Source organism: Cervus canadensis, chromosome 12 (assembly GCF_019320065.1).
Source record: "Cervus canadensis isolate Bull #8, Minnesota chromosome 12, ASM1932006v1, whole genome shotgun sequence".
NCBI classification, from domain to species: domain Eukaryota; kingdom Metazoa; phylum Chordata; class Mammalia; order Artiodactyla; family Cervidae; genus Cervus; species Cervus canadensis.
In genome coordinates, this window is record NC_057397.1 from 67,644,126 (window position 1) to 67,664,330 (window position 20,205).

Here is a 20,205-nt window from a genome sequence, read left to right on the forward strand (position 1 = left end):
TGATTGCTGTGGCCAAAACTTCCAACACTATGTTGAACAGTAGTGGTGAGAGTGGGCACCCTTGTCTTGTTCCTGATTTCAGGGGAAAATGTTTATTTTTAATTGGAGGATAATTGCTTTAAATATTGGGTTGGTTTCTGCCGTACATCCACATGAATCAGTCCTAGGCACACATGTGTCGCCTCCCTCTTGAGCCTCCCTCCACCTCCCACCCAGCCCCACCCGCAAGGTTGTCCCAGAGAATAACGTAACTTTTTAGTAGTACAGATCTAGCTAAAGCTATTCTTCAACTAAACTGAATACAACACTTGACAGAAGAGTAGTTAGAAATTTTATTCCAGAACTAAAATACAAGTATTATCTGAGGACAACTTGCAGGTTTTATCACGAACATAAAGTTTCAGTAACCAAGTATGATCGTCGTCGTAACTATGCATGTGCCTTTCACTTTTTATTGCAAAACAGTTAAGCTATAATAAGCACATGCATCAAACAGGGACACCAGTCTCTTGCCTAGCATTTTTAAGGAAAATACATCTGTTCTACAATAGTATATTCACTTGTATAATTCTTTGCAGACATTTAAAGGCTTGAATTAATAAAAGTCATTTACATATAATGGAAACAACTTGCCTCACCTATGACATATGTCCAAAACAATAAAATATATGCACAGAAAAGTCAAAAGGGGAAAGAACTAATAAATCTAGTACTAAAAAACAATGTGTTGCTTGTTTACATTTTATTACAATGTGGAATGTATTGGATTGCATGTTAAAATTTTTAATGATATATAATATGTTTAAAATATGAAATTGTATAAAATATTGATTTGAATTATACTCTTAAAATATAAGTGTATATTTTAGAATCTCTTAGGAAGGTATTGAAACATTATTCTAAGAGATATATCAAAATACAATATATGATTTGAATGTAATATTGAAAAATATTCAAATAATTCAAAAAAGGGCATGAGCAGTCCAACAGAGGAAATCAAAAGAAAGAAAAGAAAACAAGAATAAAATGGTAGATCTAAATAAAAATGTGTTAATAGTTTCATTAAATGCTCACGCTTGTGCTCGGTCGCTTCAGTCATGCCCGACTCTTTGCAATCCCATGGACTGCCCTCTGGGCTTCTCTGTCCTTGGGATTTTTCAGGCGAGAATACTGGAGTGGGTTGTCATTCCCTCCTCTGGGGGATCTTCCTGACCAAGGATTGAATATGTATCTCCTGTGTCTCGTGCATTGCAGGCAGATTCTTTACTGCCGAGCCACTGGGGAAGCCCTTCATTAACTGTATCTTCTAAGCATACCAATGAAAGGACAAAGGATTTTCAGATTGAAATTTTATATAGGCCTAAATATAGGCTGGAGATAAGACCTAAATATAGGCTGGAGATAAGAAACTCACTTCCAATATAATGATATTAAAGGTAAAATGATGGAAGAGAAGCATTTCTTGAATGGAAAGTAAGGACCTCAAAAGTGTGTTTTCCTAGACATACGGATGGACAATAAACACATGAATAGATGCTCATCACTAATTATTTGAGAAATGCAAATCAAAAATGCAATGAGGTATCACCTCAGACTGGTTAGAATGACTATCATAAAAGAAATCTACAAACAACAAAATCCTGGAGAGGATGTGGAGAAAACGGAACCCTCCTACAGTTGCTGGAATTGTAAACTGATACATTTATTACCCTACAGTTGGTAGAAATGTAAACTGATACAGTTATTATGGAGAACAGTATGGAGATCCCTTAGAAAACTGGGAATAAATCTACAATATGATCCAGCAACCCCACTACTGGGCGTATACCCTAAAAATCAGTAATCGAAAAAGACACATGTATCCCAGTGTTCGTGGCAGCACTGTTTACAATAGCCAGGACATGGAAGCAACCTAGATGTCCATTGACAAATGAATGGGTGAAGAAGTTGTACTTATATACAATGGAATATTGCTCAGCCATAAAAAAGGAATATATTTGAGTCAGTTTTAGTGAGGTGGATGAACCTAGAGCCTGTTACACAGAGTGAGGTATGTCAGAAAGAGGAAAACAGATATAGTATATTTATATATATATATATGAACCTAATTGCACAGAATGAATGGAGACACATATAGAGAATGGACTTGTAGACAGTGTGGGAGGAAAAGAATGGGACGAATGGAATAAGTAGCATCAACATATATATACTATCAGGCGTAAGATAGCTTTCTCTTAGCTTGCTGTGTAGCACAGGGAGCCCAGCCTGGCCCTTTGTGATGACCTAGAGGGGAGAGTTGTGGGGAAGGGAGGGAGGTTCAAAAGGGAGGTGATTGGTACATATAGATATATAAAATTATGGCTGATTTGTATTGTTGTACAGCAGAAAACAAGGGAACATTTCATGCAAAGATGGGCTCAATAAAGGACAGAAATGGTATGGACCTAACAGAAGAAGAAGATATTAAGAGGAGGTGGTAAGAATACACAGAAGAGCTGTACAAAAAAAGATCTTCATGACCCAGATAATCACGGTGGTGTGATCACTCACCTAGAGCCAGACCTCCTGGAATGGGAAGTCAAGTGGGCCTTAGGAAGCATCACTACAGACAAAGCTAGTGGAGGTGATGGAACTCCAGTTGAGCTATTTCAAATCCTGAAAAATGATGCTGTGGAAGTGCTGCACTCAATATGCCAGCAAATTTGGAAAACTCAGCAGTGGCCACAGGACTAGAAAAGGTCAGTTTTCATTCCAATCCCAGAGAAAGACAATCCCAAAGAATGCTCAAACTACCTCACAATTGCACGCATCTCACACACTAGTAAAGTAATGCTCAAAATTCTCCAAGCCAGGTTTCAACAATACGTGAACTGTGAAGTTCCAGATTTCAAGCTGGTTTTAGAAAAGGCGGGAGGACCAGAGATCAAATTGCCAACATCTGCTGGATCATTGAAAAAGCAAGAGAGTTCCAGAAAAATATCTATTTCTGCTTTATTGACTATGCCAAAGCCTTTGTGTGGATCACAATAAACTATGGAAAATTCTGAAAGAGATGGGAATACCAGACCAACTGACCTGCCTCTTGAGAAATCTGTATGCAGGTCAGGAAGCAAGAGTTAGAACTGGACATGGAACAACAGACTGGTTCCAAATAGGAAAAGAAGTACGTCAAGGCTGTATATTGTCACTCTGCTTATTTAACTTATATGCAGAGTACATCATGAGAAATGCTGGGCTGGATGAAGCACAAGCTGGAATCAACGTTGCTGGGAGAAATACCAGTAACCTCAGATATGCAGATGACACCACCCTTATGGCAGAAAGTGAAGAACTAAAGAGCCTCTTGATGAAAGTGAAAGAGGAGAGTGAAAAAGTTGGCTTAAAACTCAACAATTCAAAAAAAAAAAAAACTCAACGTTCAGAAAACAAATATCGTGGCATCTGGTCCCATCACTTCATGGCAAATAGATAGAGAAACAGTGGAAACAGTGAGAGACTTTATTTTTGGGGGCTCCAAAATCACTGCAGATGGTGACTGCAGCCAGGAAATAAAAAGATGTTTACTCTTTGGAAGAAAAATTATGACCAACCTAGACAGCATATTAAAAATCAGAGACATTACTTTGCCAACAAAGGTCCGTCTGGTCAAGGCTATGGTTTTTCTAATGGTCATGTATGGATGTGAGAGTTGGACTATAAAGAAAGCTGAGCACCGAAGAGTTGATGCTTTTGAACTGTGGTGTTGGATAAGACTCTTGAGAGTCCCTTGGACTCCAAGGAGATCCAACCAGTCCATCCTAAAGGATATCAATCCTGAATGTTCATTGGAAGGACTGATGTTGAAGCTGAAACTCCAATACTTTGAACACCTCATGTGAAGAGTTGACTCATTGGAAAAGACCCTGATGCTGGGAGGGATTGGGGGCAAGAGGAGAAGGGGACAGTAGAGGATGAGATGGTTGGATGGCATCACCAACTCCATGGACATGAGTTTGAGTAAGCTCTGGGAGTTGGTGATAGACAGGGAGGTCTGCTGTGCTGCAGTCCATGGGATCGCAAGGAGTCAGACATGACTGAGTGGCTGAACAGAACTGAACAGCAGAAACCAACAAAACATTGTAAAAAAGCTTAAAAATTAAATTTAAAAAAGCTTGCTCTTCTATAAAAGCAAGAATAATGGGGAAAATTGTCAAAGTCAACTTTAAAAAAAAAATCTATAAATTAACAAAAATTTTAAAACAGTGCAAGAATATTTATTTGAGAAAAGCAGCCAACTCTGAGTAAAACATCAAGCTTTGTTTTGTTCAACTCGCCTTAGTCCCATCTTTCTCTCCTCAACCTTACATTGATAATAATAGTCATGAAAAACAGCATCCTGCAGTCACTGTAGAAGGTGGAGTGGGTTTGGGGCTGCCCCAAATCCCATCCTCTGAGAACTGTCACTATTTGACCACAGTGAGTTGTCTGGCAACTCACTGAATATCCCCATTCTCAGAACTCATCTTTATTTGACCTGCCTTATAGCTCATTCTGTGTCCTTTCCTGATGGCATTTGGGAAATACAATCTGTGGCAAGCATTTAATATCACAACTGCCTGGGGCAGCATTATTAGTTGGGACTAGTATGAGGCTGACCTATTAAAAAAAAAATTCTTTTAGACTGGGCAGTGCGATGTTCATAGTGTCTTTGAAAATCCCTGATACAGATTCTTGGGAATCTAGAAAGTCATGAACCTGTGGAGGGCTACGCCATGTCCAGTAAAGACCTGGGAAAGCTATAAACTCTCACTTCTTACTGATCTTGAGGACGCTAGCAGGAAGTGAAGGCTAAGGCAAATTATAATGTCCTGTTAAAGCATGAAACATCTCTTCAACACACCTGGAAGGCTTACTGGTTCAAGACATTTAAGAAAATATCTATCCAGTTTCTAGATGAACGTTCAGCTAAGTGTCTCCATATGACAAAGAATACAGACTATAGAATTAGCCCGTGAAAGTCACTAAACAAACAAACAGACAAACACTAAGACCAATAAAAGAAGAACAAAGACCAGTAACAACACATCCCAGGGGAGATCTGTTTTGAGAGTTGCCATTTTACATTTTTAAACTGTTGCCACATGACATTATTTTGTAAACATCTGTTTTCTACAAAAAGTATGGAACAAAAAAATTTAGCAAATTATGGTCCATACACAGAAAAAGGATAGAAACTGTCCACAATGAAGCTCAAACTTTGGACTTACTAGACGAAGACTTTAAATCAGTCATTTTAAATATGTTCAAAAAATTAAAGAAAACCATGTCTAAAGACTTGATGTATGACAATGATGTCTCAACAAAAAGAGAATAATATTATAGAAATGTAAATTATGTATCTAAGGAAATAGGAATTCTAGAGTTGAAAAAATATAACGATAAACATAAAAATTTCACCTAAAGGGCTTCACAGTAGGTTTAACCTTATAGGAGACACAGGGAACATGAAGAGAGGTTATTGAGATTATGCAGTCTAAAAAACATTACATAAAAGTAATGAATAAGATGTAGTTAAATAGGAATAGAGCTACAGATACCTGCAGGACTCTATCCTGCCTACAAGTCTACGTATAATAATAGTTCTAGAATAAGAGGAAGAAGAGAGAGGGTCAAAAATAATATTTGAAAAAATAATGTCCAAAACCTTCTCTGATATGATGAAAAACTTTAATTTGTATATTCAATAACCTCACAAAATTTTGAGTAAGATAAACTGAAAGAGGTCCACACATAATAAAATTGTTGAAAGTCAGACATAAACAGTGAATCAATGTGCTGAAAGCAAAGGAATGCCCATCAAGCATTCTATGTCAAGCAAAACTGTCCTTTAAAAAATGGAGAAATTAATGTGTTCTTGGATAAACAAAACCAGAAAATCCGTCAATAGCACACTTACCCTACGAGAAACACTCGAGGAAGTTCTGTAGGCTGAAATCGAAATACATAAGATGGTAATTAGAATCCACAAAGAAAAAATAAGCTAACATCAATAAAGGTGACTTCATAGGTAAATATGTCTACAAGTGTTTTTGTATATATTTTTCCTTCTCCTTTCTGATTTATTAGATACTAATAAAGCAGTATTTAGAGGTAAATTTATAGCTGTTAATGACTATATTAATAAAAAAGATTTCAAATCAATAACCTTCATCTCTATCTAAAAAAAATAGAAAAAGAAGAGCAAACTGAACTCAAAGGAATCTGAAGGAAGGAAATAAGAAAGATTAGAGTGGAAATATAATACCAAAAAGAAAATCAGTAGAAAGAAATCAATAAAACCCAAGCCTTGTTATTTAGAAAGACAGATGAAGTTGAAAAATCTTTAGTTAGACTATTAAGGGGAAAAAAAGGAAAAATATTACTAATACCAATAATAAAATAAACCAGTATATTATCAATCTTAGAACTATACCATGAATTGTAAGGGAATATAGGCTTCCCTGATAGTTCAGTTGGTAAAGAATCCACCTGCAATGCAGGAGACCCCAGTTCAATTCCTGGGTTGGGAAGCTCCCCAACCAGCTTGGAGAGCTGGACAAGGGAACAGCTTACCCACTCCAGTATTGTAGCCTGGAGAATACCATGGCCTGTATAGTCCATGGGGTTGCAAAGAGTCAGACATGACTGAGCAACTTTAACATTCATAAGGGAATACTATGGGCAGTCATACACTGAAAAAAATAGATAACCTAGATACAATAATACCAAGTGCTAATGGTGATGAAAACCTTTCAGAACTCTTATTTGTTGCTGGTGTGAATGCAGCCACACTGGAAGATGATTTGGCAATATTTTTAAAGGTAAACATGATCACTCACCTAGAGCCAGACATCCTGGAATGGGAAGTCAAGTGGGCCTTAGGAAACATCACTATGAACAAAGCTAGTGGAGGTGATGGAATTGCAGTTGAGCTATTTCAAATCCTAAAAGATGGTGCTGTGAAAGCATGTGCTGTGATGTGCTGCACTCAATATGCCAGCAAATTTGGAAAACTCAGCAGTGGCCACAGGACTGGAAAAGGTCCGTGTTCATTCCAATCCCAAAGAATGGCAATGCCAGAGAATGCTCAAACTACCACACAATTGCACTCATCTCACACGCTAGCAAAGTAATGCTCAAAATTCTCTAAGCCAGGCTTCAACAGTACGAGAACCGTGAACTTCCAGATGTTCAAGCTGGTTTTAGAAAAGGGAGAGGAACCAGAGATCAGATTGGCAACAGCCATTGAATCATTGAAAAATCAAGAGAGTTCCAGAAAAACATTTATTTCTGCTTTATTGATTATGGAAAAGCCCTTGACTGTGTGGATCACCACACACTGGGGAAAATTCTTCAAGAGATGGGAATACCAGACCACCTTACCTGCCTCCTGCGAAATCTGTATGCAGGTCAGGAAGCAACAGTTAGAACTGGACATGGAACAACAAACTGGTTCCAAGTCAGGAAAGGAATTTGTCAAGGCTGTATATTGTCACCCTGTTTGTTTAACTTATATGCAGAGTACATCATAAGTACCGGGCTGGATAAAGCACAAGCTGGAATCAAGGTTTCTGGGGAAATATCAATAACCTCAGATATGCACATGACACCACCCTTAAGGCAGAAAGTGAAGAAGAACTAAAGAACCTCTTGATGAAAGTGAAATAGGAGAGTGAAAAAGCTGGCTTAAAACTCAACATTCAGAAAACTAAGATCATGACATCCGGTCCCATCACTTCATGGCAAATAGATGGGGAAACAATGGAAACAGTGAAAAACTGGATTTTCTTTGGCTCCAGAATCACTGCAGCCATAAAATTAAAAGATGTCTGCTCCTTGGAAGAAAAGCTATGACCAACCTAGAAAGCATATTAAAAAGCAGAGACGAGACTTTGCCGACAAAGGTCTGTCTAGTCAAAGCCATAGCTTTTCCAGTAGTCATGCATGAATGTGCGAGTTGGACTGTAAAGAATGCTGAGTGCTGAAGAATTGATGCTTTTGAACTCTGGTTTTGAGAAGACTCTTGAGAGTACCTTGGACTTCAAGGAGATCAAACCAGTCAATTCTAAAGGAAATCAGCTCTGAATATTCATTGGAAGTACTGATGCTTAAGGTGAAACTCCAATACTTTGTCCATCTGATGGGAAGAACTGACTCATTAGAAAAGACCCTAATGCTGGGAAGGGTGAAGGGAGGAGGAGAAGGGGATGAGAGGATGAGATGGTTGGATGGCATCACCGACTAGGTGGACATGAGTTTGAGTAAGCTCCAGGAGTAAATGATGGACAAAGAAGCCTGGCGTGCTGCAGTCCATGCGGTCACAAAGAATCAGACACGACTGAGGAACTGAACTGAACTGATGCTGAATAAAAAAGCCCTTGTCACATTATTGCCACATTATTGAAAAGACCAAGCTAGAGAAATAGACAATAGAGCAGTTGTTGCCAGGAATTATGGGTCAGAGGGAGGGTGAGTGTAGAAGGATAGTGTCAGAGAGCTTTCTGTAAGATGTTATGGAAAAATACAAATGAAGCTTTTGGCTAACCCAATATAAATTTTCTATATCCAGACTGTAGTAGTAATTACATGAATCTGTATATAAGCATTAAAATTCATATAACTGTACACCAAAAGAAAAAAATGTTGACTTTACTGTATGATAATTTAAAAATGAAATAATAGGATTATATTGGAAAAAGGCATAAATCAGTCCATCAGAAATTATGGAGATGCTTTTGTTGAGGGAGAAAACTTTTGCTACTTAAACTATATCATGGGAAATTCAAATATGGAAATGTGATGATTAGTGAAAATGAGAAGAGAAAAATGAGATGATTGAGACCCTGTATTAGCTTCATGGACTTGAATTTCTCTCATATAAAATATAGTGAGCAATTGCTAAATTGCTACTTTGGTAATTGTGTTATTGATATAATCAGAATCAGATCCAATTGTATTTCATAGTTTGTCTACATATAAAATCTAGATTATATAAAAGTGTTTTTTCCTAGGGGTAAGTAAGTAAAGTCAAGAGCTTCTTTTTTTATATTTTTATGATCATGTGGGCATAGGTATTTTTTGAAGCAATAAAAAATTAAAATGTTAAAATTCTCATTGGGTATAGAGGAAAGATCTGGTTTTAGTTATAAAGAACTTAGCAGATGTCCCTGTAAATGTTTTCCCTTAGTAGAATGAAACCACATTTTGCAATATATACTTTTGGATATCATAGTCGGCAAAGTGAATGCTACATTAATGACAGATGCACTTTTTAAAGTATTAGGTATGCAATAATTTTTAAAACTATTTATTATAAATATAGCTTCAAATGTTTGTATCAACTTTAATATAAATCTATAAATATTATTCTTTAAGAGATTACAGGAGTTGAATTGAAATAGAATGTATTATTTAACCAATGGCAAGTGAAGTAGAATGATAAAATCCCACTTTAACATTGACTCTTTTAGGTATTTTTGTATCAATTTTATGACAGACACATCATCCAAAATATTGTATGTCTATGAAAAGCAAATGGGTTAAGATAATTCTTTTTTGCTTATTTATTTTGTCCCTCTTGCATCCAGAGTTTATTATAGGGCATATATACGATAATATAAGAAATGACTCCTTGGCTTCATATCCATAATAATGAAATTTCTCTTTAGATTCTCATTAGAAACTTGCTTTGTAACCATGAGTGGAAACATTTGATGTGTCACCAGTTTCATTGTTCTGAACTGTTTATATCTCAGCAGGAATAATGACATGAATAGTTTGACTATTGAGATGTGAAATCAGAGTGAATACTTGTCAAGGCTTTTTTTCAGCAAAATTAAATGTTGCTAATTTAAAATGGGTCAGAGTAATATTTTTCTGTATTTTGTTCATTGCATAATTTAAATTTAGATCATTTAATATACATTCTTACAATTGGCTCATTTCTGGATCATTAAGCTCTACCATCAAATAATATTTATTAGACTTCTGGATGCTCATAGATCCAGAATGATTGTTATACCATACAGTTAAGGAAATAGCATACACTCTTCTTTAATAAAAACATAATTCTTCAGCCAAATAAAATTTTTATGTAACAAATACTTTTATCTAACAAACACAAGCATGGCATTTCTTCATTATTCCAATCTATTTGTTTCACTTCTCCCTGCCATTTCTAATTCTAAAAATCTAATAGAATTTTAAAGATACTTTTGAATCATTAGCAAACTGGTTAAGAAATATATTGCACATTACACTTTGATGATATCCTTTATATTAACTGCTTTCAGATTTACTTCAGTGTGGCCAAATAAGAGAATATAAAATACTCAAAGAGATTAAATGGTCAAATGTTAATTCCCACTCAGAATGACATATGCTTATATATGATACACATTTGACTCAATTCTTAGCTAAGAGTTTGGTTAACAAAAAAATGTCTGTTATTCTAGTCAATGCTTTTGTTGTTTTTACTGTTGTTAAATCTGTTTTCCTCACAGACTGTGTAACAGCTCTTTTGTTATTCATTAGTGGGGTCACCAGATGGTTCACAGAATAAAGCAAATTTTGTGACTCTAACTCAATTTTGTTCATTTTTGGTTGTTAAATTTGGAAAAGAAGATTGAAACTAATATTTCAATATAGCTACCGTGCACCATGTATATAGCCATGTTTATTCTGTCCTCCGTTGATAACAAACAGAATTATTTTTTTCTAATGAATTGAAAGTTAATTATTTACAGATCAGTCTTCAATATCTTACCTAGAGAAAGCTTGAGGATATTTCTCAAATTGGTTATTGAATATTTGATATATCCATAATAAAATTTCTAATAAACTGTTAAGAAGATTGAAACTAATATTTCAATATAGCTACCCTACATCATGTATCAAGCCATATTTATTCTGTCCTCCATTGATAACAAACAGAAGTTAAATTTTTCTAATGAATTGAAGGTTAATTATTTACAGATCAGTCTTCAATATCTTACCTAGAGAAAGCTGGAGGATACTTCTCAAATTGGCTATTGAATATTTGATATATCCATAATAAAATTTCTAATAAACTGTTACTCTTCAGTTACCAAGACAAAATTGTTTCCCTGCATGTTAAGTCACTTCGATTGTCTCCAACTCTTTGTGACCCCATGGACTGTAGCCCGCCAGGCTCCTCTGTCCATGGGCATTCTCCAGGCAAGGATACTGGAGTGGGTTGCCATGCCCTTCTCCAGGATGAAGACAGTTAACCTTACCTATTTAATGGGATCGTATGTATATTCATTTATTTCCATATTTGTCTCCACGTGCTCCAGATGCTCTTTGCTTTTATTCTCTAAAGGGATTTTTTTTTTTTTTAATCTTTGTTGATATTCACTTCACAGGAAACTGAGTATGTCTGTCAAGTCTTCTTCCTGACAAAGTAGGAAAAAGAAAAGTTGACCTTTTAGGGTGAAAAGTTTATGGTTTCTGTAACTGGGAATTACTTTGCAACTTTGTGTTCCAGGTTTACTCTATTTAAAAGTTCTTTGACATTTCAGATGGCTATTAAACTTGAATTATAGCTCATTGTCTGAAATTATTTCTTTTTAGGTAAACAGGATTATAAAAAAAACAAACCTATTTTACGAGCAACTAAATTAAAAGCAGAAGCAAAGAAAACAGCAATTGGCATAAAGGTACCTATATTTGATAACTTTAAAATTTGATATATTGCCTGCCACTTCATTTCTAAAATGGATTGCATAAATGTTGAATTCTAAATGTTTTATGACATTTCAAAATCTAAGTCAAATGCCAGAATTAGAGGCTTTTGAAAAGAATTTACTTAATGAGAAACATCCTTAGATTTTATCAGATCTTAGATTAAGACCCAATATCACTTAAGAGAACCAGTTACACTTAAAGTTGCAACTTACTTTTTCTGTAGCTTCTGTTTCACTTCAGTGCTATATGTGGCCTGGATCAAAAACTTTTCTCATTTGCAGAAAATTTCATTTTATGGTGGTTTATATTTTAATTATAATTGTGTATACTTAGATCACTAAAATACGTAATTTTGCTCATGTGTTAGTTTAGTTGTCAGTACTCTCGATGATGAAATTCTAATGATGTTCCCAGACATGTTCTTTTAAAAAAACCAGTGTTTTAACTGCTTAAGAAGGATAAAAGCTATTGAGAATGATGTTAACAGATAATCCAATGTGCTATCACAATGAAGTTCAACAAAATTACATTTACATTATTACTCATGTCAACTCTGCCAAGTATTTAGAGTAAAATTAAACTATAAATAGAAAAATTATTTTGGTGGCTCCACTGTCAAATGTGTAAAATTAAAGTGGCTAGTACATATATTTTATTTAAATATTAAAATGTTAAAAGGAGATTTTGGTTTTTATCTGGCAGATGAAAAATCAATTTTTCTAAGTTATAGCTTATAGCAAATGCCAAGGTATTACTACCAAGCTGTAACAGCTGTTGAACTGCCAGATGATATATTTGGTTGTCTTCCAGAATTTGCTATTATGATCACAAAACACTGCCTTCTTTTTACTCCTGATTGCTGATTTTGATCAAGCATTGCCGTGTGCTGTGGTATGTTTTCACAATACAATCTCCTCACTTAGTTCTGTGTGTAGGTTTTAACGAAAAAAAAAAAAAGGAATCACCTTTTTGTTTAAAAGAGAGATGATTAATCTTTTGAAGTTTTCTCCTAATTTCACATGAAATTTCATTCATCTTTAAACTTATTTCTATGACGTAAACTTTCTAAAACCAGTGCTTATTTCCTTATTTCGCAGTTAGTTACCTGATGATTGTCTTTTGTAGTTAGAGCATTGTCTTGTCATTTTCCAGGAAAGCTGTGTGTCATTTGCTTTTATCTTTCACAATACAGTACTTTGCTTTTGTTTTGTCAGAAAAATATTGAGGTAGCACACTCTCCTTGTGGCACAATATAATGAGAAACTATAAATAAGAATTTGAAAAGCAGTGCAGCCGTGCATTTATTGATGTATACCACTTTCCCATGCACTTCCTTTTTCCTTTGCTCTTATAATTTTTGCTATGGTTTTACTCGGAGGAAATAACCATATTTCTAGTTTAAGTCTAGTTTACAGTGCAGTCATTTAATGTACTTTTTCAAAACAATGTAGGATTTATCTTATATGAGAAAAAAATTGTTCTTAGATTTCATTTATGATTTAAAGCATGTACAGAAAAGTTTTTGACCTCAGAAATGTAGCTCCTTTTTAATAAACTAGCATACCATTTGATTTGTAACCCTGTGAAAAACAAAAACCTTAGCCTTAAACATTGTTTACTTTGCTTGAACATTTATGTGAAATGCCCATTAAAATGGTAGGGAACTTTTTGGAATCAGAACCATGGAGGTGTTTTACATTTCAAATCTAGCATACTAATTAGCTTGCCCTGTCAAACTTTGATTGCCTTGTCATTTTAGCATAGTATTTTAAATAACGAAGTTTCTTTCAGGATTGCCATTTAATGCTATTTAATTTCCCCAGTGAGTGATTTTATCCATACTGATAATGTCAGAGAAGCAACCAAGGACTAACGAACATCAGACATGTTTGACTCTTAACCTAGTTAATACAGGATGACCGTAATGTTATCTTTTATCACTTGACTACTTAGTTTTTAGAGGGAGTCATAGTTATGCTCTTCAAATAATTTAAATCTATAGAAAATATGAACAACTGCATGGAATAGAAAAATAAGAGCAATGATAAAATTGAACACAGAATAAAGAGGCCTAGAATCACTTGCTTCTTTCCTCTACTGTTAATAATGATGCAGAGTCTAAGATAGCACATTTGTAAAATGGATTTTATGCCATTTACCTCACAGAATAGTTGGGAGAGTTAAATAATACAATGATACAATGAAAACACTTAACATAAATATGTGTTTGAAGTAGCCATTACTGGTTTGCATAAATAAGACTTTGCTTGGGTGCTTGTCCTCGGCCTAAAGATCCCCTCCTTCAACTAAGTCTGTCTTGTGTGACTGTACTACATATTACCAAGTGTTCATGGTTTTGTTGTGAAGATATTATTGTGGATGTTATTGCAGTAAAGTTTGCAAAGCAGTCTATAATTTTAATATATACCTTACATATGAATTATATAAATCTGACTCAATCCTTCATTATTTATTTAGAAATTGTGTTACCATATTGTAGAACCTGTTAAGGGAAAGAAAAGACATAATGATTTTGGAGGAATTTTTGCAAGAAACCACTTCCAGATTTCAGTAGCATCTAAAATCAACAGTATTGATTGAGGAATCATGGATATGAGATAGAAAAATTGCAAAATAGGGGACCTTACCCTCAGGGGCTTCCAGTGCTTTTTAATAAATGAATATTTAGCAACAGAAAAATTCAAGGAACAATAATGATTCAGAATAAGACATGAATATGACTGCTTCAAAATGTGGAATTAATTTCTTGAGAAGCTATTTTTGGTTCCTGTCTCTTACCAATGTTAACAAAATAATTTATGACCCAGTAAAGTGTATCACCTAAAAAATATTTGTACAACTAATATTTGCTATTTGGTTGCTGTTCAATGTGAAAACTTTTTTCAAGAATTGCAAATTAGTAAAAAAAAAAGAATTTTAGAATACAAATACCTGTTTCCTAGTATTTATAAGGAAAAAATAGTCTATATTTAGTAGTTTATTAAGTTTATCTGAGGAAATAATTATAATAAAATAATAAGGATCAAAATTTGATTCATTTGTTTTATAAATGACATATTCAAATGTCAACCAGATATTGCTAACATGAGCCACCTGGAATTATTATTTTTGTCCTTTTTTGTTATTTCTGATCTAAAGCTAAAAATGGCCAAGGGCGGGGAGAGTCATAAATGTCTTAGGGATATAAGTTATGATTAGCATAACCAGCATTCTGCAGGCAGTATTTTCCAATTTTACCACGGTTTTAACCTTCCAAACATGCAGTCCCCACAGTAATAATCTCTTTAACAGAAAAGGGACATTTTGACAAAAACTATTTGCTGTACCTCCTCATCCAACACTTCTTTAGCCTCACGTGCATACCATAGTATAGTGAATAGACTGAAATGAATGAAGAGATCCTCTGAAGTTGTGTTCTATAAATGTTCTCTACTTTCTACCCTTAAACCTCTTTTTTATGCCTCTGGATATTCTAAAAATGTACAAGGAAGGTGAAACAGTGTTGCTTGAAAGGATAAGAAGGAGTTGAAAAGCAGCAATTAGAGGTGATCATCGGTGGGAACGAGGACCACGGCCTCCGGTGGAGAGCAGAAACTTGACTCTTGGGTTAGGCTGATGTGGACGGTGACTGCTGTGGGACAGCTTTGTCGTCCACGACACGGAACAGATGGGGTTTGCAGTTGTGTGGCCCTTGCTTATTACATCCTCTTAAAATTAGTAGCTGTGTAACCAGATGGGTCTGCGAGCACAGCTGTGGGTGCAAGAAAGTAAATGGAACCTGTCTGCTGCTGCCCTGCCCTTTTGAGATGCCAAAGTATTCCAACCGCAACAGAGGAAAATTCACTTTGATCTGACATTATATTGATAGGGTAATTTTTGTTTTGTTTCGATTTCATTAAAGTAGATTTAGAAATCAAATCTTACAAAAATAGTTGACACTGAATCTTTCAACCCCGTGATTTTCATTAATATTTATTTTTAAAGTTTTCAGATCAAAAAAAAAATGTAATTATAAAGCTAAAAATCTATATAAAATATCCACTTGTAATTTCAAAATTCAGGTAAATTTGACATGTTTATTATAAACCAAATTGATTTTATTGTCTTTAAAATTTTATTAAGTGGCATTTGAAAGCTACATTTGAATTAAGTGCAAATAAATTGTTTCTCCATAAAATAGTGTCAGGAAGGTGTGTGATATGAAAGTGAAAATTAGAAGGGGATATTTAAGCCCTTTAGGGTACTGTACTGGCACTGTTTGGTCTTTTTTCTGTTTAGCCAAGTGATGTGCTAACATTGAGAAAATTCCTTCATGGTGTGTCTATGTATCGATACAGAAAGTTTATAGATTTTCTAAAAACTAATATGATTTTGCTGTGGTGTATGTGGTAAACTTCTTGGCTATTATTTCAACATCATCAATATAATCTGCATCAGATCACTAAACGAAGTACCCAGGACCATCCTTCATAGTTGTGATAATTCTATCATATCATATCACGCTTCATGATCCAAGAGTGTTCAGTTTCGTTCTGCCACCTTGTATGTAAACTCTAGAATTTAGAAGTTAAAAATAAGAGTTTTAACAAAATAATATTTAATAAGGATGTCTGTGGGCTTCCCAGGTGGCACTAGCGCAGAGACATAATCTAGAAACTTGTTCTAGTTGTTTCCTTCCATTAGAGAAGGAGTGATCACTTTAGAGTCTGTGTCCAAATGCTATAATAATAATAATAAATGTGTTGAAGCAAGAAATACAGAGCAAGATAAACTGTGTAGGTACAAACTATACTGCTTGCATCCAACAGTTTGATATCTAAACTATGAAAATATATTAAAATGATAAATGTTAGTGTTACTATTAGAAAGACATATGCTAAATAAAAGTAATAACAGGTATGAATATATTCATATTATGCCCACTGATGTTATTTAGTCACTAAGTCATGTCTGACTCTTTTGCGACCCCATGGACTGCTAGCCCACCAGGCTCCTCTGTCCGTGGGATTTTCCAGGCCACCAGGGAAGCCCACCCACTGATGTCTTGCCATTATTATAGGTATTGTCAACCACAAAATAAGTTTCTTCGCTTAATGACAAAGTGTTAAACAAAAAGAATGTGATCATTGTAAACTTTTTTTTTTAATATCATGAAACTGATAATGTTAACCAATCTTATTTCATGAATTTCAAATTTGCTTTTTTTTTTTTTTTCCTTAGGAAGTTGGCCTTGTGCTGGCAGCTATATTGGCCCTCCTGCTGGCTTTCTATGCTTTCTTTTATCTCAGACTGTCCTCAGATGTTGACCCTGATCTGGAACCAGATGAAGATTAGTTGAGCAGCAATCAATACATGAAAAGGAAATAATTTTTTAAAAGCACCTCTAGGGACCAATACTTTCTGAAGTACTGAGACAGCAAGATCTTGAATTTTTTTCTGCTGGTATTTTCAGTTTGCAGAAATATCTTTTTAAGTAGTTGCGTAGGATATCAAGAAAAGAACCTTTCCTAGCAATGTAGTATAATATGTGTGCTACTAGATACTCTTATAAATCTTTCTACTTTGACAGGCAACCTATTCATGGTGCATTTTGATAAAATGGGAAACAGATCCTAAATTCTTCGGATGTCTTAGGCAATTTATGTGTATAACTCCATCACTTGCAGATTACCAAATCTGTTTTGTTCCGTATACATCATGAGTAGAAGTATATATCCTCATTTCCAGAAGCATTCTCTAGTCACATTCAGCGCCTAAAAAGGAATGAAAAGTCATGGGAAATATTTCATTTTACAAAGAAGCCCTGCTTTCTTTCCAGACGTATTTTATGTCATTAGAGAGACTATCTGCACATACATCTACAGTGATCTTTTTCTTTCTTTGCCAACTGTTCACTGCACATGTGCTCCATCAGAAATGGCACCTGGATGACAGAAGCTCAAAGAGTCACATATGTCTCTAAAATAGAGTTCCTTTCCTCTTGGGCTGTCTGAACTGGTGTAAATAGAAAGTTCAGTTGATCTTGATTTTAATTAACTTATTACTCTACTAATATAAACTTGGAATCCTTTTTTAATTATGTTGTTCTGGCTGCTTGCTGTATCAGTTTGCCCCTCTTGTTAGGGAGTAACAATCTGTCATCTAATTGTGCAGTCTTTTTCACACAACAGTAATAGCAGAAGACCTACCTACTCAGAAACACTTTCTTGGGTTGCTCATGTCTGAACAATGCAAACTTGTTTTACAAAATTGTGCTCTGCCTCTTGGGAATTAAATCAATTAAGACTCTTTTGTGAAAAGTAATAGAAGAAAATATGTGTCTTATATTACTTGCATATCGAGTTTTTTGTTTATATGATTTTTCAAAGTGTTTTACATTTGTTGGGTTATAATGACTAACGTATTCAATATTTTTTACTGGTAATCAATTTTTAAAATATTTTTACAGCACACAAATACATTAAGCTTAGAAAATGGAAAAGTATGTGTCCACACCAGAGTCACTAGTTACTACCTTATACAAATCTGTATAGAAAATGAATAGTTTGCAACATGTTCATAGGGTGATTTATAGTGTATTTATAAAGAGTAAATAAAATGTTAAGATTGTTTCCATACTCACCAAGAGAACAAAGTTTTGATAAATATCTTTGAGACTTTTGCGGATAGTTGAAAGTGGCTGTATAGCATTTTGTTCTATAGAATTTTTTCAAGTAGTATAATTTATTTCATCAGCGTGAAAACAGCCAAAAGATCCAGTATCCTCAGACATCCTTTATGTCAAACAGCTGAGGGCAGAATTTAGCCAATGCTATTTACTGGATTCTTCCCCTTGAAATCACAAACTTAAGAGACAGACCAAGAGTTCCTATATACTCACCATAGTGGACCAATCCAAGTGGCATTTTTAGGAAAGGTTGCAGCATTTAATGCCATGTGGTATGTCTGTTTGTGAAGTGGGTGGCAAGGGAATATCCAAGCTGGCATTTTGGATATGATGGGTCTTTTACTTTCCTGAGTGACATGCCACATGTCAAGAAATACTGTTTTCCCTTACTCCTATCACATTTACGTGAACAATTTTCATTTAGTTATTTTCCCTCCCATCTGGTGCTAAATGCAGTCATATTAAATAAAGATTATTTCTAATTTCAGTGGTAATTTAAATGCAAGGATATGTAATACTTGTTTATTAGATACCTATCCAAGTGAGATATAACAGAATTTATAGTATTTAAAATACATGATTATACTCTTAGAAATGTTTGAAAATTCATTCCCCTGAAAAAATAATTTATTATCCTGTTCTACCGTTGAGGTATTCCTTGGGAGAAAATGTTGTTTTTGATAGTAATGAATATTAGGCTAAACACAGTATGATTATAGACAAGTTTCATTACATAGTTTTACCAATACTCTGAGTCTATGGCTAGTCTGTTTGTATGACTGACTGACTGATGGTAAGTTCTAAGAGCTAAATTCTGATTTTAATAAATAGCAGGTAAAGTGAGACAGTGTATGTTTACAAAACACTATTTTCGTGAAGTCCACATTTGTCAAACTCACCTTAGTTAGAAAGCAGCAGTTTTTTATAGAGAAATCCCAGGTTGAAGTCTAGTTTGAATCTTTGAAGGCAGAGGTGTTATCCGGCCTACAGCTTCAGGGCACTACACTTTTGAATAGTGAGGGGTATTTGGTGTAAGTCTGAGACTGGCACCAGACAAATTTTAGGAGTGGGTTTTTCCCCTGCAATAATTCATCACTCAGAGTAATTCAGAAGACAAAAACAGAAAAATGTAATTACTTTTCAGAACGTTTGAATCTGTTTAACATGCTGTTTCTGCAGGAAAAAATAATTTCAACTAATGCAGCTGGACTTAATGTACAACCTAGGAAATATTGTGAATGAAGTGAAAATGGTTACTGCATCTTATCTTGCATGCAAAATAAAGAAAATGTAAATTCATCTGAGAGGAGATGTAAAACTATTACCTCATCTAGAATTTCTTTTGAAACAAATGTACTAAAAGCTTATTTTAGTACTAGTATGAGGTTTGTTGTTTTAAGGTGACAAAATACTTGAAGATTTTCTAATCTTTTTCAATTTTTCATAAAATAGAAATATTTCCATCTCAACTGATGATTACAAAGTCCTGAGAATATATTCTTATTCATTTCTGTAATTTCAGTAGTGTAATGATCTGCATATATTTAATAAATGCATGTTAAAATTAATCTCTTTTAGTCTTCTCAGAGCCTGGTGCAGTTTTTGCATGTGATATATGGTTTAAAATTATTTGAATTTAATAAATAAAACTTAAAATCACAATATTTTTCAACTCAGCATTTAGCATTTATGATCTTTGCTTGTATTGGGGCACATATACATTTAATCCTGGTTTTCTTAAAGATCAAGACAACTAGCATTAGATCTGTTGTAAAACAGAAATATTGCTCTTT

The 20,205-nt window shown here is 34.5% G+C and overlaps 1 protein-coding gene across 4 annotated transcripts in view; it reads left to right on the forward strand.

The window, feature by feature from the left end:
• The window catches only part of TRIQK (triple QxxK/R motif containing), a 105,169-nt gene extending 85,081 nt beyond the window's left edge, over positions 1–20,088 (forward strand). For all 4 annotated transcript variants that reach the window (XM_043483493.1, XM_043483494.1, XM_043483495.1 and 1 more), the window contains 2 exons: positions 11,611–11,696; positions 16,966–20,088. In XM_043483493.1, coding sequence (XP_043339428.1) covers positions 11,611–11,696; positions 16,966–17,079 — 200 coding nt within the window. In that variant the 3' untranslated portion in view covers positions 17,080–20,088. The remainder of the gene's footprint in view (positions 1–11,610; positions 11,697–16,965) is intronic.
• The last annotated feature ends 117 nt before the right edge of the window (positions 20,089–20,205 follow it).